Below are 22,925 nucleotides of genomic sequence, written 5' to 3'. Positions count from 1 at the left end.
GTCATCGGCTGCGCTGCCCGCCCTGCGGCGTGTCCCGCCAGCGCGCGGGGTGGCAGGGAACGCCAACCTTGCGTCGTGAACATTTGCCCGTGGACACTTCAGCGATCTTTTTTCAGCTGTCAGCTGTGCGTTCCAGAGCGCTGTGAGCCTTGTCTGGAGGGCAAAGGAGGGGGGGAAAAATTTCCCATGTCCTGAGACTTGAACTTGATATAAATTTTTAAAATATTTGCGGAGAACAAAAAGTCCAATTACATGGAAGTGGCTGGACGGGCAGGCGGCAGCAAACTCCGCTCAGCTAATGGCGGTTTGGCGATTTGAAGCGGCTTCCGGTTGGGCTCCCTGGGCTGGGAGAGTTTAACAGCTGGCAGAAGTGAGCTACTTACGCTGGCAGTTGATCCGACAACTGGAGCACACTCGGCACTGCTGCCGAGATCTGGCAACACAAAAGGGCCCGTTCTGGTGCTGGAGAGGCATCGCGTCGCCCCGTGCCACGCTATAAAGGCCGTTGAGATGCCAACTCTTTTCCTGAAGTCTGTAACTATTAAAAAATTCCCTGAATTTTTGTTGTTCCTAACGTTTAGCGTATAATATATTGTTATTCCTTGACATGCAGTATGGTTTGATGAGCTGAAGCTGGTAAATTGACTTCATCCTCGTGGAATACTGAATAGTTTCCCAGGAAACTTAAGCGCGATGATCTGGTAGTCCCACCTGGCCTGGAACGCAGGTATCTGTTTAGCACAGGGAAAAACAAGTAATTTTTGTATTAGGCTAAGTTCTGGCTGGCCTGGGAAGCTACTGGATTCTGGCGTTGCTGCTGGCCGTTACGAGAGGAGGAACAGGGTACGGAGACAGACTTTAACCATTCCTCAGCTCACCAGGACAGCTCGTAATGGGTAGGAAAGGAGGTGGCGGCTCCAGCTGGCCTCTCGCTGTCTGTTCCATGCAGGATCATGGCACGCGGAAACTCGGCCAGTTTGATAAGGCTGGAGGTCAAGTGTTTGCTCCCTGTATGGAAATATTGGGCTCTGAGCAGTTTTAAGGACCTTCCACTCAGTAACGCTGGGAATAGTTGAGTTTTGCAAAAGAGATTTAACCCTTCCTGTGCTGTGCTCTATTGCCCGAGAAGGGTGATTAAGAAACAGATGGGTTTCATCTCCTTTTGCGCTATGATTTACCGTCCATGCTATGAATTCAGAGGCTTTGCATGGTGGAAGGAAGAACATCCATCATCTGGCCTTAAATCGGTGTAGAGATGTTGACAACTCGCTATGGGGATTCCTTGGGCAGGACACCAAGCTGCTGGGCGTGCAGCTATGGCATGAAGGGAAGCGTTGCCTATCTCAGGCAGGACCTGGCTGCTCCTCTCCCCTGCCCCGAGGGGAGGGGGAAGCCCACGGCCCATTCCTAACCCTGATGCTGACCCAGTGAGAAACTGAGTACCTTGGTGGGACGCTGCCAGCAGGGCTTTCACAGAGATGGAAGTGTCTCGGTGAAGACTTCAAAGACCAATGCCTGCCGTGCAGCTGGTGAGGGGAGCTCTTAATCCCATTAGGCTTTCAAATCAGAGCATCTGCAGCTCCATTTTGTGAAAGGTTGGATGTTGTCAGTCTTTCAAAGTACATCTGCTGGATAAAAGCCCTTCTGGTTTAGCTAGAGAGCTAAATGCTCCCTAATGAGCATGTGGAGCCTGATTACGGTGTAGGGCTGAGCTGAATGCTGAGCTGGTCCTACCACTGCAGCTCTGAGCAGACGCAGAAAAGCGATTTCAGGAGTCAGAGCAATTTCCAAGAGGAAGAAAGAAGTGTCCTGGGAAATCTGTGTGCTCCAGGGTCAGAGTCAGCTGGAAAAAGGAATTCAGAACTTCAATTTGAGGTGCCTGAATTTCACTTCAGCACCTTTATTCAGTCTGTCCTTCAACCCCGACCAAAGGAACGAGTGCCTGGTTCCCCGCTGTGGTCGCCAGCCCTTGGCAGCAGTAGCCTTTCTCTGGTTTAGTTACCTGTGGTGATGTAGATCTGGTGCTGTGCAGCACGCACGTCTGTTCTTCAGGCTCGTTTCGGCACGTCACACGCAGCTTTTTGCCGATTTATTGCGGAATTCGGTTAACACAATGCTGGGATGTGGGTAGAAATGTCAGCCGTGATGTTCGGGGAGGTTCTGTAACTCTGGGAGGTGGAGAACTTGTTAAAGCAGCTCCTGGGTGCTTTGAAAACTCGGCCTTGCTTTCTGACAGGCCATCTGCGGTTTGTGTGCCTCATCCGCCGGAGTGGAGATTGAGTCGATGCTGTAGTGATTCCCTTCTGGGTGTTAGTTTTTGATCTGTGAGGTGTCTGGGAGCTGTGAGCAGGAGCCGGGTGGGGTGTGGACACCAGTGTGCTCCCTGCTTGAGGCCGAAATCTCCAGCACGTGACGGCTGCTTTGTGAGCACGGCTGGGTGGCTGCAGCTTGGGTTCTTGTGTTTGTGGTTCACTGAAGGTATAAAGTCCCTCGGTGGGATGTCCCAAGAAGCTGACAGTGCCCACAAACCAGATCAGATTTTATAATGGTGCAGGATTTGGTGGCCATATCTTACAGCCAGAGGTGAACTGTGTCCACGGCAAAGCGGCTGCTGCAAAACAGAACTGGAACTGCTGGTCACAGCATGGTGAGACGATGGGTACTTGGCAGGAATCCCTGGAAAGCCGAAGAGCTCCACCATGAATCGTTGCTGGCACGGCAGCCCCGAGTCAGCCTGGTTATGGACGGGCAATGTAAAACCAGGGCTATTTTCTGCTCCCTGTAGTCAGAGTTTGCTGTGCTTTGTCTATCGTGTCTCTTAACCGCAGCCATGGGGAACAGGTTTCTTCTTCTGTGGCTGTCAGTGGGCTCAGCCATGCAATGCTTTGTAGTCAGGGGTTTGCAGGGAGAGGAGGAGGAGGGGGAAGACGAAGCTGTTTATCTCAGCAGTGCGGAGTGGGAGCGAGAGCCATTTTCTGAATAACGAGATCATCACTGATCTTTACATTTGGTGCTGGTGGCAAGAACTCCTGCAAGTAGAAAAAAAGGGGCAGCAGGAGTCACTCACACAGATGTGTTGGTACAACAGGTGCGGGTGGAGGTCTGAGAAAGTGGATGGACTTCAGCCGCCTTCTGCTGAGAGAGAAGTGAGCCTCCTTTTTTCCTTTTACTGCATCCTAATTATTGTTAGCGGTTATGACAAGGGAAGAGGTGCTAATGGGGCAGTCTCGTCCACTGTGTTGTGGACAAATGACTTTAATCACTTAGCTCAGGTGTCTGCGTGAAGTGTTGCTGAGACAGCTGGCGGCAGCGCACTGCAGGGAAGGGCCGCTGGTGACAGCGCTGTTGGCGTGCGCTGAGGACAGGCTAAAAATAAGGCAGCGGGAAGAGCTGCAGTTGTAGATAACAGCTGAGCGCCGAAGTCGGTTCTGACAGCCCCAGCCCGGAGGTTAGAGCAGAGCTCAGCTTGCTTAGAACAACACTACCATAGTAGGAAGCGGGCGCCGGCAGTTCGGCCCCCGTATTAATGCATCCCCGCCATCCTATAGTTCAGCTGAAGCACGGCGCGCAGCCCTGGTATTTTTTGCACCTCACGCTGCTGTGTGTGACGGGGCTCAGATGTGTCACCTCGTTTGGAGAACGCTGCTTGCCAGCAGTGCGGCGGTATCACAGGCGGGAGGTGAGGAGGCATTACCTTGAATTTAAAACACATCAGTAAGGTTGGGTGGGAGGCTCCCTCTCCTCCTACACCAAACAAAACGTTATGTGCCTTGGAGCAGAGCATTACAGCACACTTGGAAAATCCAGCTTTTCCCCTTGGGGCGCTTTAGTCTTACCCAATGTTTAACGCAGACGCCTCTGCTGCGAGGCTGCTGCAGGAGCTGCGCTGCTGCGGGGTGCTCGCCAGCAGAACAGCCCGTGGCTTGGGACACGGAGCCAGCCAGACCTGACAGCGGCACTCCCAGCAGGCAACTCGGGGCCTGTCCTTGTAGCAAACACATCTGGTTCGTCTTCTTTTTGCCTACGGAAGGGGGAAGAGATGAGCAGCTACTTCAGGCTGGGGCAACTTAGAGAATAGAAAAGGACAAAAAATAAAGATGTAGTTGGGAAAGAAATGTTTATTTTAAGTTTCTCAGAGGGATTTTACAAACAATGGAGCATTTAAAAAAAACTGAGTGATCAAAGTACTTGACAGTGTCCCTTAAACACACACACAAGCCCCCAGACAGAGGAAATCACACCAGCGAGGAGGTCAATAGTCAATACTGCCGGAAGAGCAGCTGGCATCTGCATAGTTCTAGGAGGAAACATTGCAATGGTGTTGGTGCTAGTAAGTGTCATCCTGGCATTAATAAAGAGCGCGCTGATGTACGCATGTACCTGCAGAAAACAAAGTACGTAAAATAACACGCAAAGTATGTATTGTAGAATAAATTTATTTACCTGGTACAAATGAAACTAGGTGTGATGCTTCTTACTGTCAGCATGTAAGGAGACAACAGATCTTATTTACAGCTTCTAGAGGTCGTACATGCAGTCGTGGTAACTGGCTAAGTCGGTTGCTTTTCAGAGAAATGCATCACAATACTTCGTATTGCACCAACATCTGTCTTTACTGCCTTAGATTTAAATAAGTTACATTACAGTGCAAAAGAGGTCGATTTGCACACATGATAAAAAAAATCCAAAGTTATGAACTGGAGGCTTACAGTTTAACATTCATCTGTAATCTTTTCAATGAGTTTTATAAATAGATAGCATTGTACATAAGCTGTTATAGAGTAGTATGTTTGGATGATACAATACAGAGAAAGATTTGTCTACAACCAAAGGCATGCATTATTTTGATATTGTACATTGTATAAACTGACATTTTACATACAGAAACATGGAAAACTGGCTGACAGCTCCGCAATTCTTGTTCAAGGATAAACAAACCCTTCTCCATGCAGCACAGAAACCACACTTCTCTGGAGAGAGTTTCCAATTCCATAAGCTATATTGCACATTTGTACATCTGTATAATGAAGTCCTAATGGTACCACACGTTTCTTCCACAGAGAACATAATGAGTTTTGTTTTAGGGAAAGCAAAGAATCTTTACAAATGATACATGCAGAAGTTTTGGTAGATGTGTTGCTAAAAACACATGCACGCAACAAAACAACCTTACATTTCTGCAAAATTGTTTAGGAAGCGATTACTCCAGTATTGCTGAAAAGGAAAGAAAGAAAAGGCATCAGTTAATGAAAGGATGAATGCTAAGTATCATTATACAAGCAAGACTAAGATCAACAGTGACAGAAGAAAGAATGGTAAGTTTGGTAACTGGCTGCTCTGTCCTTGAAGGGACACTCTCAGGTTACTTTGTCCCTAAACCCCGGAACCCTCCAGATTATGGCTCAGCTCTTCTGAAGGCAGCAGAGCTCCCTTTTATCAGCAAAGCCAGCGCTTCCTACAGAAGAGTGCAGGCAATAAGAATTAAGACGTGCTTAGATAGCGTTTGCCTTTCTCCGCCTGGCTAGTGACAACAGACAAGTCCCGCTTATGTAGAATTTTTACTTTCAAGTTCCATCCTACACAGTTTGAGGTCAAGTTTTTAAGGACTTTAAGGGTGTTTTTTCTAATCAAGGCATTACATTGCAGGTTTGGCCCTGAAGTGACCTAACAATGTCCCTTTTCCAAGTGATGCAGCTAATTCTGGGAAGCAGTAGGAAAGCTTTGAAGAAGTCACTAAACTACACAGATTAATGCACAGGCAAAGGGCAGAGTACAACGTAACAGCTACTGCTGTACTTTACCCCTGAAACACAGCGTAGGGTTAGCCTCACGGCTAGGAGAGAGGAACAGCGTACTAGGACTCCCTATAACTCTGTGGTGGCTCTTCAGAACACTGCTTCAACACTATAAAAATTTAGGCTCTCCTGCTAAGATTTCAAAATGCATATTAATGTAATTAAGGATGTAATTAGCAGAGATTAGGGAAACAGTTAATGGTTAGAAGTGCAAAAAAGTAAACAAGACAGGTGCAAGAGACAGACAACTTCGTATCGGTTTTACCTCCCTTCATCTCAGCAAATTCAACCATCTTTAAGCTGTTTACCATAGGTATTCTGTGCATCGGCTGTGTCTTGGAACAGTGACAGGACTGCTGTACTGCATTTTATCATCAGATTAAAAAAACTCATTTTCTTACCATTAGCCTTCTCCAAAATGGCCTCCCTACAAACAAGCCTTGTAGCATTTTGACAGATTCGTATCTATTTTTCTGCAGCTTCTTTCACACTTATTTATTCGCAATAACACTTTGGGAAACCACGTATGAACTATTTTTATTGCTTGGATGCCAGCAAAAAGGAGCAGCCCAGTGTGTAGCTCACAACCAGTACTTTGAATCGCTCACGTGTGAAAGCAGAGAGGGCCTGAGGCGCTATGAGATAAAAGCCCCTGTCTAAATATTTGACATACAACTGCAGCTGCCTGACCATTTTCTGTGCTCTGTTTCAGACCAGGCTACAGAACGCTCAACTCAGGAGGAGCTGCTCTCACACCAAACCCCTGGTTTCCTCGCATAACCTGACGTCCTTCCTGGTGTTCCTAGCTCAAGGTAGCATCAAGTGATTGATACCAGCCTTACCCACCTCTCTCACACTAGAAAATAAGTTGCAATATATGAGGATGCTAAGGAATCCAAAAAACTGCAGAGACGAAAAAGCTCAGTAAGAGGAGAACAAAAAGGAAACAAAGTATAAAGTTATTTTCAAAAAAATGAGGTGGGAGGTAGATCCTGGGTGACTTTGAGTTATTTCTGCTTAAATAAGTGCTTCTGTTTATATATTCACAGGGCTAATATATTAAAGTAGGAGTTACTTATTTCTATCCCTAGATGACTAACAGTGAGGAAGCTGGAGAGCAAATCCATAGGGAACAAAGAAATAAAGTGAGTTTCAACTCTGAGACGCTGGCAAGTAAGTCTATTCTAAAGTGAAAAGTCCTCCTTTCTTGGCTTCTCTAGGTGAACGGAGTGATAGCTGAAGAATGACAGGATCTGCACAACTAAGGATAAGCGTTTTAGTTAGCACTTTTTCTTGCAGTGCATTACTAACCTTGTATTGTTTCTAGTTTCTGTAATTGAAAAGCCAAACGCTATTCTAATGCCCGAAGCACACTTGAGCAACCTCCCACAGCCTACTCAACTGGAGAAGGGTTAAGAGCAGATCCACGGCACTCCAGCTCCAAGAAAACAAGGAATCTCGCAGCAGACGGTGATTTCAGGGCAGGGTGCTTCGCTGCCTAGGAGGAAGCTCATGGTAGGTCTTAACATTCGGCCAGCTCAGACCGCGCAAGACTGGTATTTACCATGTAGTGGCAACACTTGGAAAACGGAAGTACTGAAAGCACAGCAACAGCTGCCAGCGAACCTGAGAGAAGTGCGTGCGGATCTTAGAGAGCCCTACTGCTCCATTGCTACAGGAGAATCAGGACAGCAAGACTGGGAGAAATAAAACAGAGTAGATTAAGATTGCTTGGGCTCTTCAGGAGCACCTTACAAAACCTGACTGTTCCCATAACCTCAGGACCCTGCAGAGACAGATGCCACTTTATCTACCCACCAGTCATTCAGCTTTCAAAGGCAAACTCCAGGGAGCACAAAGCCCCAATGCAAGTGCCCCGAGACATGCAATATGAGCGAGATCTCAGATGTCGCTATGGAAATCCAGGACAGAAGCAGTAAGATTCATCTTCAACACAGACAGAGATCCAACAAACAACTTGAAGACTGAATTTTACTGATTAAGTCATTTTCCCTTTCAGCTTCTTAGAGAAAGTGAAAAAGGGGGTGTGTAGCAGGACTATTTGGCATAATAGACAGGAATAGGCTTGTACAAGAAGCAGAATTGTTCCCAGTGACAGCCAGATATGAGACTTTAAAAAGCCCACTAACACGGTGCTCTAGGTTCACACAGAACCAGCATTCCAAGATTCAATGGCATTCCTGCCCTGGAAAATGTCTGTCAATAATGTTGGGAGTACATAGAACTAACTTGCTAGTACTGGTTTCTAACAAAAAAAATGTACCTGCACATATTTTACCCCTGCGAATCCTAAGTCACACAGCCTATTATTTTTCTGTCTCAAGAAACAGGGATAAGTCTCATATTGCCCATTTATTATTGAAACAGCAAACAGCCCGTGCTGGCCATTGGTTTTGTGGTACGCAAGCCCTTAGTTTGCCAAAGACAGGTTCTTCCACACTAGAGAGGGCATTCAACAGAATTTAAATGCTTACAGTTCAGTGACACACCTACTACATCATCAGGTCCAGTTCCTCTGAGTCCCTTCAGCGTCAAAACCAAGCCCAAGTCTATATAAACAGCGAGAGTTCCGTGCAGTGGAACTTCAGACACAGTCCGTGTATTTTGAAGTTAGCAACTATATTTGAAAGCTGGAAACTTAGAATTATCTGTGCTCACTGGATTCCAGCTGGCATCCATAGAACACAGCTATTGCAAAGAGGAGCGCCTGCACTTCGAGCACTGCAGATACAAGAGACTAGGGAAGGGCTGTCAGCTCAGAGGGGCACATCCCCTATTTCAGAGCAGGAAAAAATTTTGGAATAAACCAGCACCTGACCACAAGTACCAGAGTGTTTTAGACACTAAACAGTCATGGGAACAGCTGTCACTGTCTTCAGTTACAGATTTGTCCAATTTTATCTCAAACTTAAGACCAAAAGCTGTAAGATCCTGGGGCACTGAGGCTCCTGGGTGCTATAAAACAGGACCCTAAAATACACTAAACCAAAAGCAAGCGCTTTGCCTTTGGAATCGGTAATTTGAGCTTCAGACCACAAAACAAGAGTCTAAAGTGGTGATAATAATGTAGCACAGCAGAGTTTGACAAAACACAGCATGGGAATGAAGGAAATTACTATTTATTCTTCAACATGTATACAGCATACGCTATTTTACAGCAAGTCACCACTGTCATGGTGAAATGGAAGAGAAATACTCACTTTAGTCGATGAAAGTTGGAAGGCATTGGAGAAAAACACCACAGTTAGGACTGTTAATGACTTACACATTGTTGATACAGGACTGAATTTGAAAACATGCTTTAACATTTACCGTAATAATGAAGGTGGTTAGTGCCACATTAAAATAAAAATAGTTCTATACAATATGTTCAATTTGGTCATGTGCTATTTACAGATTTTACAAAACACACACACGAGCTTGTTACTTCAAGTCAGGCTAACGACAGGCCAGCAGAGTAACTCCACGTATACAACTGACCATTAGTGCTAGATCTAAGTGTAGGAAATCCAATTTCTTGCTATGCAGTGCAAGTTATTTTTCCGGGTCTCATTACAAGTTTGGATCTTAAGCGGGAAGAGGGAAGGATCTGACACACGTAAATAAGGTATTAAAACCCAACTTAAACCCTCTTTTGAATTAAAACAGATTGTGTTTGTTAAAAAGGTTTGGTTTAGATTTAAGTAGACAGAAGTAGCCCTCTCTATCCCCTGCATAATGGGCAACACTGGCAAAATAAGGTCTGTTACAATAAAATACAATAGACAAATAAATAATCTTAAAAAAAAAAACCAACAACCCTATGTGTGTTGAGAGAATGGAAGAACCCCAGCAGGCTGCACCTGGAATGATATTTTCTGCAAGATTAGGCATACCTCATACAGAAACTGGTGTAAACAAGGACAGTCAAGAACCGAGAGTGAGGGAACAGGAAGAGGGAAAGCCAAAAAGAAATCCTGACTGAGGTAGCAGTACTCTCTACCCAGTGCAGAAAGTTCTGCTTACAAATAAAACCTGACTTTATGACAGATTAAGTTTGAATGATCATGCAGAAGACAAACAGTTACATGCTTTTTTAGTTTTAGACAACACACATTCATTCCCTAAAATCTGCTGCCAATTTAGTTTGATAGTGTCTGCTGGCTCAAAAAAAATTTACTTTTTTTACATGATGAATAGACTATTGAACAGAACACTGTACATGCTTTTCATCTACAAAAAAATATTTGCATAAAATAGTGTTAGTTCTCTGTACATGTCAATGGACACTTTAACTGTGTATAAAAGAGGAATATATTGCCCCCACTGAAGTCAGAAAAAGCAAAAAACCAAAATCTAGATTATGAAACCTCCATCACCGGCAAATATGTTCATGTGAAAATTCAGCAGAAATAGACAGTTGTTCTAAACAATAAAAAAATTAAGTTAAACTTTTTTTTTTAATGTAAAACTTGTCACCATGTCAGTCAAGACCAGAACATATCACTAAAGTTAGTGTCTGTGCTGTAAAGCCAGATAACCAAGGGCATAGTAATGAACACAAACGGCCAGGAAACTCCTTCGGTGCATGCTGACAAAGAACAGGGTTTGGTGGCAGGCCGCACACTATCTTTACCAGGTTCCAGGTAGTTACGCGCCACATATTTAAGTGTTTCATCCAGCAGAATGACAGGTAGTGAGATTTTCAATACCATCAGCCATTGTGTTACATTCAAAGGTGTGATCTGGAAGATAATCTGAAAGAAAAGCCAAGCGTTACATCTTTTCTCTCCCTGCATCCCTTGCCTTAAGCTCCAGACAAGTTTTTACTCTATCTCCAAGTTCAAGGACGGGTGTAAGATACGTGCACTTACTGGCAGCGGCTCCACATAAAGGATAAGGAAGTGGAGTGACATGGACAAGCAAATAGCGCCCACCAGCCAGATATTTTCCCATGGAGGCATCCTCATCAAGGACTGATTTTCTGATAGACTGCAACAGAAACATGGTACACACATGTACTTAAGACACCGATAAGAAATTCAATAAATCAAAATGAGCCGTAAGGAAAAGCAGCACGGCAAGTCACAATTATCCCAGTCATGAAGGAAAGAAAGATGCCAAGATACGGTTTATACATACGGTGCAACTTTAAACTACCCGGGAAGTCTGCTCAGCAAAGCAGTCACAGTTCAGCGCCACATTTATTTCTGAAAGCTTTTGTGTATTCTGCTCATTCCTGATCTAGTCTACCTTTTTCACTAGGACCCCGACATCCTCTCAGTGGGAGGCGTGAGGGAAAGATGGGCACGGCAGTGTACGACAGAATCCTCTCCAGTCTACTGGAGACTGCACTAGGCCTGGGGACCTAGTACACCCACTTCTTCTGAAGCTCACTTAAAGACTGGATACACAGAGGGTCAAGTACTTGCACCTTCTTAATGCTTGTTCTTGAATTCTGCTCTTCAGATTCTATCTGCATTTAGGCTATGCTGTAGAAGAGGCTGAGACCCAGAACATCAGATGTAGAGCAGTATCTTACTATGTAGGACTACCGCAGTATTTATTTGTTTTTAAATTAACTGACCTCTAAGCTATTTGAAGAAAAATACCCTTGACATTGTGCTATTTAGTGCTTTCCATTTATAATCTAATACTAATTGGCTAAACTTACACTCCCTTAGGGCAGGAAAAACTATTTTCCGTATCTTCAGCATTCTTTTTTTAGTTCTCCTTGATATCACTTTATACCAACATACGAGGGATAATCTGATTGATTAAACTTAGATTAGAAATAATGGAAAATATTTCAGTTGTTCATGCGTAGTAAAATACCAGAGTGAATTGGCAGACTTAAAAATATACCTTATAATAAGAGAGCTCAAATGTTATCTAAGAGAGTCATTTTGTTTGCACTACCAGGATTCAGAAAGGAAATATGACTCATTCTTCATTAGTTGAGCTGTCAATACACTAGGAATCAAACTGGACAAGAAGTAGGATTTTTGGATAACCTATGCAGCAGCTTTGTGTTCCAATTTGGACATACGAACCTGTTGAGAGCATTGCACATCTCTATGGTGACAAGCACAGAAAGAGCCATTGTCATTGGATATGGAGACTCAAAAACCACACAGTCGACGCCAGAGAAGTCTGGATTGTCCTCTTTGCACTGCAGAAAATGGCTCTGGAACAGAACAATGTGAACTCACTTCCACAGCTTGTTAACTTATTAAAATGCAAAATAGGCAATTATAAAATAAGCAACATTAGGAAAAGATAACTTTCTAGTATGACTCCTATATAAAACTGGTTTTAAACTTCTGACAGCTTTAGAAACATCCCCACCAATATTTTATTTACAAGACAACAATTACTCTAAATTGTTTAGGAGCTCAGGTATCCCAGCTTTGATCTTTAGTATTAAGACTAATTAATCATGATCAAGTCTTACAGTTACAAGTCTGAAAAGTTCTCATTAGATAAGTTTCTGTAACCTACTGTTTTTCTACAGCCATTTCAAATGACAAGTATGAAAGCAGCATGTACCTCCCCTCTCCCCCAAAAGATATTAAACTGAGCAAATACCAGCTGATAAAAGGTAACTCTTGGACCACCATCAGCAGCAATAAACCACCAAGCAGCAGCACCCACTGTGGCAGCACCAACGTAACCTTAAAGAAAGCAAAGTGCTTTTTTCAACGCTGTGAACTGTATGCAAGAGAAGATCCCACTTGCCATGCTTGCACTTCTATTTCAAGACTTTCAGTATCATTTAAAAAAATAATTGTAAATAATCTATCTCCTGTGCAAGGAAACTGCTCCACCAGTTTTAACTTAAATAACCATTAAATACCATACTGTTGCACAGATTCTAATAGCTGCTTAAGGAAGCTGACAACTAGAACTTAAGGCAAACAAGGCTTAGAGTCATCAACCTGCAATTTTCCTTTTTTCTTCTCAGAACCCAATGTGTCTGTACATACATTAACCCATACTGAGGGTTAGTTACTTTAAGATCTATGCAGTCAGCTAGGAAAACTAAGGTGTCAACTTCTGGCATGAAGACAGCGTGCAGTAAGTACCCATGTAGACACTTACTCTAGCTTTGCAGTACTACAGCTACATTTAAGGTTTAAATCTACATCTATTAGATACATGACAGTTGTCATTTTCCTATTTAGAAGTAGCTTTACTTATGACCTCAACAGCTAACACAGGCGCATGTTCGCTAATCGCTGGGCTTGGTTCTTCACTCCCCATCCCACAACATGCTCATCTTCCCAAGGCTGACAGTTACTGCATGCACAAGAAAATCTGCTGTCTCAATGCTTTCAGCTAGAAGTATTTCAGCCTGGAATGAGTCAAATGGGAAGAGGCAAGTACACGGCTTCTTGAGAACAGAGGTCAGACTCAGCCCTAAGTTCATCTGTTCCTGAAGGGCTTCACCTTTTATGAGGACTGTAATACCATCCACTATTAATTTTCAAGGTCTAATCTAGTATGGCAGTGTACAGAATTTTTAAATTTCCTAAGAAATCAAAAGATTCTGACAAAGTGGTGAACATCATGCTGATTTTAAGCAGCTAGGGCTTTTGGTGTCTCAGTTGCTATCAAAGGAAGAAAAAAATAATAATAAAAAAATAAAAGTCACAGCTTTACCATTCCAATCACAGCACTGCTTATAAATGTGCAAAATAATGTGACTCACAAAACAAAGTAAAAGAATACCAGTTCCACAGGACATCTATTGCTAGCTTTCAAGATTTAAGCATACAAGGAGATTAGACAAACTGGTTTCAAGTGGATCTCAAAAAAAAAAAAAAAGCCCCCCAAAAACCAACAAAAAACCACCTTAGCTTCCTAAGTTTACTTAAAAAAAAAAAAATAAAAAAATCTATTACTACTTACATCCAATAGCTAGGTAACGGAAGAAGAGCCATCCACTGATCAGTGGCTCTTTAGGGTTGCGTGGTGGCTTATTCATGATATCAAGATCAGGAGGATTAAAGCCCAGAGCAGTAGCAGGGAGACCATCCGTCACAAGGTTTACCCATAACAGTTGGACAGGAATTAGAGCTTCAGGAAAACCCAGTGCAGCAGTCAAGAAGATACTATAAAAAACCCACCAGTTATAAGCTTATTCTTGCGCATATAAATAAGTCCTTTTAATGCTTCAGCCTAAGCCTGGACCATCACTTCTGTTCCCTCATATACAGTCAGCCATTTAACATTGCAAGCTGAATATTCACATTCAGAAAACTAAAAATACATCCAATAGCTAACATTTCTAACCATTGCCATGTAAGTTTTGAAGCATTATCTTGTTCTGGTAACTTCATAAATTGAAGAGTTTCTGCTTTAGCCTTGTTTTTTCCCCACACTACTTGTCAGTATGCGTGTATATATATATATACACACACATACATTAATAAAGCCTTGCAAGTCACTGAATAAAAGACATTAAAACTTCTGCAGACATAATAGCATTTTAGCTCAAACAACCAAGCTTCATTTAGCTAGATTACTGCCAGTCCCTGCAAAAATTTAATGAGCATGTAACTTTCATGGGTCCAAGCCGGTGTGAATAAATAGAATAGAAACAGAGGCTGCAGCACGAGCCATATGAAGGACAGCTTTAAGGTTTACAAGAAACAAGGCAAGACAATTGCTGTGTTACATTCCACTCCGGGAGCAAGTACGCTTTAATATAAGCAACTGTCAGGAGATCAATATTTACATTCTGTTACCAGAAATGTATTCTGTGGCATTGGGTCACCATTCCTTCCTAAGACACAGAAGACACATTCTTCTGTAACTTGAGGTTACACAAACATCCAAGATATATCTGTGGCTAAGTTATCTGGAGTATCAGATATTGTAGTGTTTCATTAAGGTTTTTCTTTTGCTATTCGAGGGAATTATTGCCATCACATAAATAATTGTAAAGCATTTAGCCACCTACTGAGCTACAATATTATACGCAACGCAAGTCTTTTGTGACATGCTAAAATTCTCCAGTACAGACTCTGCTAGAAGTATGCAGACTTCCGCACAATCACAGAGATCAGTTACCTGGAGAACCTGTTTCTCTGGTTTTAGTGAGAAATACTGGAAGTAAATAAATAAAGAATCCATCATCACTACTCTAGTTCAAAGACAAAAAAGAAAACGTTTTAAACTTACCAAACAACTTCTCCAACATTGGAGGAGATCAAGTAACGGATGAACTGTTTCATGTTGTTATAAATTGCACGTCCTTCTTCCACAGCAGCTACAATAGTTGAGAAATTATCATCTGCTAAAACCATTTCAGAAGCAGTTTTTGCCACTGCAGTACCAGAACCCATAGCAATTCCAATTTCTGCTTTCTTCAATGCAGGGGCATCATTGACACCATCACCAGTCTAAAACAAGAATTTACAGTTAGGAAAAGAAAAAAAAAAAAATAAAGACAAGCATTTATGTATAGGACTAGAAAGGAATTTTGCATTGAGTGTGGTTATGGATCTTTAAAAATCACTTCAGTGTGGAACTATTCTGAGGCTTTGAGTTCAGGGAAACGTGGAAAAAGTGTTTTTCAGAATGAAGCATTAGTCTGACAAGGTGTAACTGGGTTTAAACAGTGCCTGCCTTTCAAACCAAGGCAAAGTTAAATTACTCACCATAGCTGTAATCTCATCAAAAGACTGAAGAAACTCAACAATTTTAGATTTGTGGGAAGGCTCTACACGAGCAAAGCAACGGGCGTGGTGGCAAGCATCTCTTTGGGCAGCCAGTGAGAGTTCGTCAAATTCACGGCCAGTAAAGGCTTTCGTAGAAACATCTTCATCTTCCACAAAGATACCAATGCGACGGCAGATAGCTACCGCTGTGCCTTTGTTATCACCAGTAATCATAATAACTCTAATACCAGCTTGTTTGCACAGCTTTATAGATGAAGCTACTTCAATTCTTGGGGGATCCAGCATACCCACACAGCCAACAAAGGTCAAGTTGGTCTGAAACAAGACAGCACCAAGTTTTAGTGCAATATCCTGCAGGCTTCTCATCTGACGTTAGCGAAACAATGATTTTACTTGTATTATGAATTATATATTTGCTTTTATGTCAGGTTCCCTACCCTCCCCAAAAGGGTTACTTCAGAGCGATTATCTGTTTCACCATACTAAGTCTTCACAGAACTTTAGCTCTGACACTGAATTCAGACAGCTGGAGAATTGAAGAGTCACAAATCTATCTGCACATTAAAAGTAAGAGGAGGTAATTAAGAATTTAATGTTTTTGGAATCACAGTGCTACATGGTACCATCTACAGGATGAGCATACGGGAGAACACAGTTAATTCCCAGAGGATAACCACACTCTGAAACAGGATCCTACCTTTCCAAACATATCTTCCTTCAAATGCACTCATTTTATTAGTTAAGATACGCTCTAGTTGTCAGCCTTGCAAATTCAACCTGCAAGCAGTCGAGTCTTTCTTTTTCTGTAATCAGTGCCAGGAGCACAGTGCACAAGCCAAGAACTCTCACGCAATTGTTGTCATTTCCCCTCATCTAAATCCTAGGTACAGACTTCGTTGGAAAATGAAATGAGTAGCTAAGATGACAGTCACTGACAGAGCTTTTGCAGCTGACAGTAGGGAGGAAGGGAATTGAACCTGACCCTCGGAGCAGAAGACGGCAGATGTTTCATCACAAAATCCCCAAAGAGGTCCTGCAGATGAGTAATGTCAAACTGAAAACTATTAAAGCAATATTTGGAATATTTTTCAGAGTCAGTCTCTGAGAATAGTTTAAGGTGTTATGATCCTGACGACCATATGTATACAGTTTGCAGGTAGCTGTTTAACTGATCTCTGATTACATTTTTAGCCAAGCAGCTCAGCCATCCAGAACACAACTTTGATACAGATACAGTCTTCTTAAACAGAGCACTCCCTCCACACATGTGGCTAACTATTGTGTCCGACATAAAAAATACCCAGAAAGAGGAAATTCTCAGACATAACTTCCTCAAGAAATAATCAAACATAAGGAGTCACCATTCTCCCAGTTTGGGACAAGGAGAAGTGCTAAAAGGATATTTTACTAAACTTACCTCATAGTTAATGAAATTTGAGGAGTCCTCAAGATTCATTTCCTCTTTTCTGGGTGGATTGTCATGGGTCGCCAGAGCCAAGCAACGCAATGTGTCTCTACCAGTTCCCCACTCTCTGATGACAGACATTATTTTCTGCTTAATTCCCGAGGTTAATGGTATTTTAGCATTTCCAACACGGACATGCGTACATCTATCAATTACACCTTCAGGAGCACCCTGCAGAGGTTAAAAAAAAAAAGAAGAAAAAAAAAGTAATTTAGCTTAATATATCCCTTTCCATTACAACATGTGCTCAAATTAGAGTCGTCCTTTCATCTTCAAGCTGCAGTTAGCTGTGCCATAATTATTTTATTATTGTGCTATCTTTGCAACCATTCCATAACTACACCTTCTCAAGTACGGAACTGACCTTAACAAACATCTTACTCATGGATGTGCGGCTTGGTTTGTTCGGTGTACAATAAACAGACATAGACTTTCTGTCTCTTGAGAACTCCAGAGTGAATTCTTTCTTCATGAGTTGTTTTATCACCTTATATAAAAACAAAAACCAAAAAACAACAATAGCATAAAAATGTGTTTAGATACACATATGTGTTTAGATACTACAAAACTCACTCCTCAGTGAATTCCAGGTAAAAGAGTACTGACCGAGTTGCAAGCATTTGCACGTTCAATTCTAGAAAGTCCTTTCAAGTCTGTGTCAAATACATTCATCTTTTCAACCAGACAGGTAAGCGCTGTTTCTGTGGCTTCACCAACTTTTTCATACACTCCCTTAGCCTTTAGTTAACACAAAGCAAACAAAAACACAAGAGTTTACTTTAAACCTCACCTGGAACATACCAGAGACAAAAGTTCAAGTTTCACAATGGAAAAAGGCTTAATAAGACTTCTTACTATGGATTACGAAAGAAGCAAAACTATTTTTAAAAAGCAGCTTTGAAGAGGATGATTTGTAGGAAGTTTTAAGCCTTTACTCTCAAGACCAACAGAGAAGGATGTCAGTACTTTATCATCAAGCATTTAAGTCATTATGAGATGTAAAAACCTTAAGGCAAGGCAAAGCAAGAGAGTAGCAGGGGGTTGGACTAGATGACCTTTAAAGGTCCCTTCCAACCCAAACCATTCTGTGATTCTCTACACCTGGAGATCTCCAAGTTCCAGATTACACTTGCTGCCTGGGTTTAGCTTTCTCAGTGTCCAATTAACAAGTCATTCTCAGAATACTTATGAGGACCTAAATACTCTTCCCCTGGACTAGAGAAGATTATTTAACTACTGAAATGTATTACACAGACAGATGAGAACATTTATCCTCATTCTCACTCTCCTCTGCTCTAGGATATGTACTTACTTCATTGTAATCCAAAGAGGAATCATTACAGAGCGCACAGATCGTTGCAAGTTCCACAAGGCCATCATACTGGCTACATTTAATAAGTTTGTCATCTTTATGCCTTTCCAAAGGAAGAAAAAGGGAGAGATTTTAGTTAGTTATTTAGTATTAGCACCTCACCTTTTTCACTTCTTTAATTCCTTTACTGCATTTCCATTTAGTACAATGATTATTAGTTATGGGCTTGGAAGAGAACCAGAAATTCTTGAGACGAGCAGGTTATGATAGAAGTAAGTTCTGAAGTTTAGATCAAAGAAGCATGAACAGAATGACATGATTATTAATGAAATCACTACCTGAATTACAAATCCTTATTTTCTCCAGTGACAATCATACAGCAACATAGAAGAGAAGTAAAGAGCTCAGTGAAGAGGATATGAAAGCAGTATTAAGAGTATGCACAGGACTTGTAGCAGAATTCCAAGTAGGAGAGGGATATTGTTGGGTATCTTAGGAGCTTAGCTTCCTTAGTTTTACTGCATATTCTGCAGATTTACTGCCATGCATGAAATGCATGCACTGCGCAGGCATAAAAGCGGATTTGGCCTCCTTAATTTCTTAAAAAATTAATCTATACTATACACGAACTTCCTAAACCACTGAAAAGCTAAGTCGTTTCACAATACAAATTCCACTAGAAAAGAAATACTCTTTTCTAGTAGTCACATACACTTAGTGATGAATATCTGAAGTCTTTAGGAAGAAGGAAGGTACATCTTCCTAAAGTAATGCACCACTTAGACATCACAAATAGGAACCAACTTTGCTTTCATTTTCAGAAATAGACAGGAAATGAATTCATTTTCTAGAACATTAACATACTTCGCAGCAAGCATAAAAGAACCAAGACAATGTTCAATATTATTACTCCCCCCCCTCCCCCCAAAATTAGCAAGACATAACTCATATGTAATATCTTTCATTAAAGCTCTCAAGGAGAGAAACAGGTCTTGTCTGGTGGTATGAACATGTGGATCACTACGCCATAAGAATTCATAGCACAGACTGTGACATGTTCAATTAGGTAAGCTTTTGTTCAGTCTCTTGTAGTATTACAAACAAATTCCACTGTTGTGTAACACAGCATGTGAACAAAATGCATCTTAAAAACAAGTGTATTTTTAAAGCTTCAATTTGTACAAGCAGTGGCTTTAAACTCTCAAGCAGCTCTCTGTTTGTCACCTTGCCTATCACAGCTAACACTTCCTGATTTCACCTGTTCTGAACTTCAAGAAAACTAGCGTGTTTCAATATCCCTAACTCGTTATACCACGGTTGTTTTCCACCCCTTGCCTGTCTGCTCCTTATCAACAATTTCTGAAGAATAGCAAGTGCACATGGAGCCTCAATTGCAGGGGTCAGTTCTGGATAAAGGTTTGCTCCCGCTCTTCCCCCTTAAAACTTCATGCTTTTTGATCAGCTGAAGATGAATTCACTTGAAGGTCAAATGCAATCTGCTAGCTTTTGCCGCAGTTCTCAGTGGTTATTGTTGGTTTTATGCTTTCAGTTTGCAATTAAGCATGCACATTGCACGAGACCTGACAAAACAACTTCAAACTGTTTGACAATCTCCTAACACCCCTGGGAAATCAGTCAGTACAAAGTTTTAGTTTTTTCAGTAAGAAATATCTGTGGTTTTATATTCTGAATGCATCGCAGGGGAAAGTTACATATCAAATACTTTAAGAGTCAGTGAAAAGTTACTGATTTATTGTAAAAATGCTTAACACTTATGAAAGAGCAGGTTGCCTACATAGCTGTGGAAGACAACAACGTCTGAAGTTAGAGTACAACACAAACATCTGTCAGGAACGGTTCCTGCTTTGGGGCAGTGCGATGGACTAGACTGCCTTTTAAGGTCCCCAAACTTTGTTTTGGGTGACACTTTGCAATCCAAGGTGAAGCCAGTCACCTTATTTTAAAGTCACTGATTTTAAAAAAGCCATCCATAAATGTAGAAATAAATCAGCCCTAGAGGTCCAAGAATTTAGCCATTGTTTCCTTATGCTCCAATAGCAGCCTTTCTGTGGTAATTTCCCTTTCACAGAACATTCTTTATGTACGTGAATGCAGTGCAATTAGCATGCTTATTCACATTTCCTCAATTTCAGCAAGTTAAAATAGAATATTAACATACACTGATGACTGCCTTATTATACTCGACATCTGTCACCGCACTATATTTTATTATTTTGTTTATCTAGAGCTCTTGTGAGATTAGCTAAAGCATAATAGCTGAATGCTTTACAAGATCAGAATGTCACCTTGCCTAAGTAAATGCCATCTCCTGAAATGAATGCATAAGTTTTTGACAGCAATTAGCTTTGAAACAAAAAAGAATTGGGGAATTAAGATTTCAAGCTGCTGAGAACACTGCGGTCTTAACTGCTATGAAAATTGAACAGGGATCGTTGAAGATTCCAGGGAGTCAGAGGCATGCATATGAAACTTCACAAGGCTGAGAGGTTTACAAAGACTGAGTCTCAATTTTGCTTCATACACAGTAAAATTCTATTCTGCAAGTGAAACTGAAATGCTAATATTAAAAACACATGAAAGACTGGCCAAATAAAAGGAGCTGCAACAATCCAGTAAGAAGAGGTTCTCCTTGAAGCAGAACCCTAAAAATTCCTATTTTAAGCATTGAGATAACTAATCTCTGTCCAGTAAGATCTCAGCAAAATAAATTGTCTCGACCTACCCCTAATTTATTTTCAGATTACCAAAGCAACACTGCAATACTGGAGACTGTATTAAGCAAGTTTCTCATGAAAGTTTACTTTTCTAGAATTTAACTTACTGTTAATTACTTTACCCCCTAGCCCTTCAGTTTGCATTCATATTGGTTGAGCTTTCATTTATTAACAATCACTATCAAGTATTACATCTACCACTTTTCAAGCCTGAAGTAATAATCAATGCATAAACAGACAAATATTTAACTTCAACAGAACACTTACACTTCTCCCATGGGAGCGTATGTTGAGCCAGTTACAGTAAATTCATTCAGAGAACAGCTATCTCCTTCTACTCTGTCCAGGACAAACATCTGAAATTAAGAGTCAGAAGCGTTACTACCTTTGAACAATAATTCATGCAAGAGATTTAAACAGGCCTGAGGCAAGCAGGTACAAGAGGCAAGTTCAGGTTGATTAACAAAACCAGATACGATGCTCTGAACTTCAATCTCATAATATGTTTCAACAGCTCCCTATACTGAAGCATGAAGTATGGAAAAGCACTTCTGCTTAACAGATCTCAGTTGAAAACGGAATTGTGGCACAAGTATATCAGAGTCGAAAAAACAAACTGTGTACACTGAACTTCAGCTGTGAAAACTACTCACGTATCCACTTGACAATCCTGACTACCTAAACTCTTCCTAGGCTTCAGGCTCATGAAATTGTTTCCTGTCCTGGTTTTCCAGTTCTAAGTCACTTTGCCATCCAGTACACTGGTAGTTTAGAAACATTCAGACAGCTTAAGTGCCCTACTAGCACAGGTTGAAATGTTATTTTCAAATAAAGACACCAATTTGAAGGACGCACTTGCACCCTGCATCTCAGTCTTTCCTTTGTTTCTCTTTCCTTTCTAGAAGAGCTGCAGGCTGAAATAATCTGGGAAGACAGAGAGAAAAAAAAATACAGTGCCTGAAGCTGTCATACTCTTATGGCTCACTGGAGTGCTAGAAAAGAAGAAAATTTCTCACTGATAGATGGTACATCTTAATGAACTTCTTACCCACTGGTCAGTATAAGCCATTTTGCCATATCATATTTTAGCAATGTCTTTCTTTCCCCTCATTGCGCTGCCTTATGTTCTAGGCAAGCATCTTCACAAAATACATCCTAATAATTAGGTGTTCTGCAATTGATCTGCATCCATGTCTGGAGATCTATAATCTTCAGTGATTTTAAAAATAAAAACACTAGACAAGCTGATAAATTAATTAAAACCCCACAAAGCAGAGTGTGTTCTCAGAGGGAGATACCACAGAAGGACATTAAAATAATCCCTTGGGTCTCCTTCTGAAGCACTATCCTTCCTGACAAACATTGTAGTACAGGGTTCCTTTGGACACTCAGGAGTTACTACTTAACATGAAAGTTAAAACTACAAATGGAATTACTGTTGTAAACAAGACTTGTTAAAGAGCTAAGCAATCTCTCTGCTTAGAGTGAAACCAAGAACAAGCATATTGTTTACAGGTGCAAGATTTTGCAAAACAGCAAAATCCTAGTTATTAAGGTTACTCTGTAGCTGTCAGGTTGACAAGTAACCAAGTAAGTTGTACTGCATAAGTTCCAAAACATTTATCCCTCCAAATCTAAGGAGCAGAGCATTTTGAGCTCTTAAATAAACACCACTTAAATGATGAGTTAACCAGGAAGCATTCTCTTTTGGCATCTGCATGATGAAAAAAATCCCTGCAAAGACTAGGGCAGTTATGCAACTCCACTGCAAGTAACCTCCTCTGGCATACTGATGAGCAGCTGCTTTGTGTCTCTGAGGTATAAATACTACAATACTCAAGGAAGTAGAACAAGTCAGCCACCAATTAGAAAGAAAAAGCCATCAATCACATGAGAAGAAAGTGCTTAAGGCTTACAAACTTTTGCCAAAAA

The 22,925-nt window shown here is 41.4% G+C and overlaps 1 protein-coding gene across 4 annotated transcripts in view; it reads right to left on the bottom strand.

The window, feature by feature from the left end:
• Window positions 1–4,098: 4,098 nt before the first annotated feature.
• ATP2A2 (ATPase sarcoplasmic/endoplasmic reticulum Ca2+ transporting 2) overlaps window positions 4,099–22,925 on the bottom strand; it is a 46,873-nt gene continuing 28,046 nt past the window's right edge. For 2 of the 4 annotated variants that reach the window (XR_015260497.1, XR_015260498.1), the window contains 13 exons: window positions 21,261–21,349; window positions 18,259–18,361; window positions 17,553–17,684; window positions 17,311–17,433; window positions 16,899–17,117; window positions 15,461–15,796; window positions 14,982–15,202; window positions 13,707–13,909; window positions 12,384–12,469; window positions 11,849–11,982; window positions 10,670–10,787; window positions 9,017–10,552; window positions 4,099–5,214 (listed from right to left, as the gene is read on the bottom strand). Coding sequence is in view for 2 of the 4 variants with exons in the window: in XM_086761953.1 (XP_086618079.1) it covers window positions 10,283–10,552; window positions 10,670–10,787; window positions 11,849–11,982; window positions 12,384–12,469; window positions 13,707–13,909; window positions 14,982–15,202; window positions 15,461–15,796; window positions 16,899–17,117; window positions 17,311–17,433; window positions 17,553–17,684; window positions 18,259–18,361; window positions 21,261–21,349 (2,034 nt within the window). In the remaining 2 variants the exon portion in view is untranslated. Of the gene's footprint in view, window positions 5,215–8,919; window positions 10,553–10,669; window positions 10,788–11,848; window positions 11,983–12,383; window positions 12,470–13,706; window positions 13,910–14,981; window positions 15,203–15,460; window positions 15,797–16,898; window positions 17,118–17,310; window positions 17,434–17,552; window positions 17,685–18,258; window positions 18,362–21,260; window positions 21,350–22,925 lie in introns of those variants that run through there. The other 2 variants (XM_086761954.1, XM_086761953.1) reach the window with 2 other exon arrangements.

The sequence above is a fragment of the Chlamydotis macqueenii genome, chromosome 17 (genome assembly GCF_036417535.1).
Source record: "Chlamydotis macqueenii isolate bChlMac1 chromosome 17, bChlMac1.mat, whole genome shotgun sequence".
Classification (NCBI taxonomy): domain Eukaryota; kingdom Metazoa; phylum Chordata; class Aves; order Otidiformes; family Otididae; genus Chlamydotis; species Chlamydotis macqueenii.
This window is presented reverse-complemented; position numbering and strand designations above follow the sequence as displayed.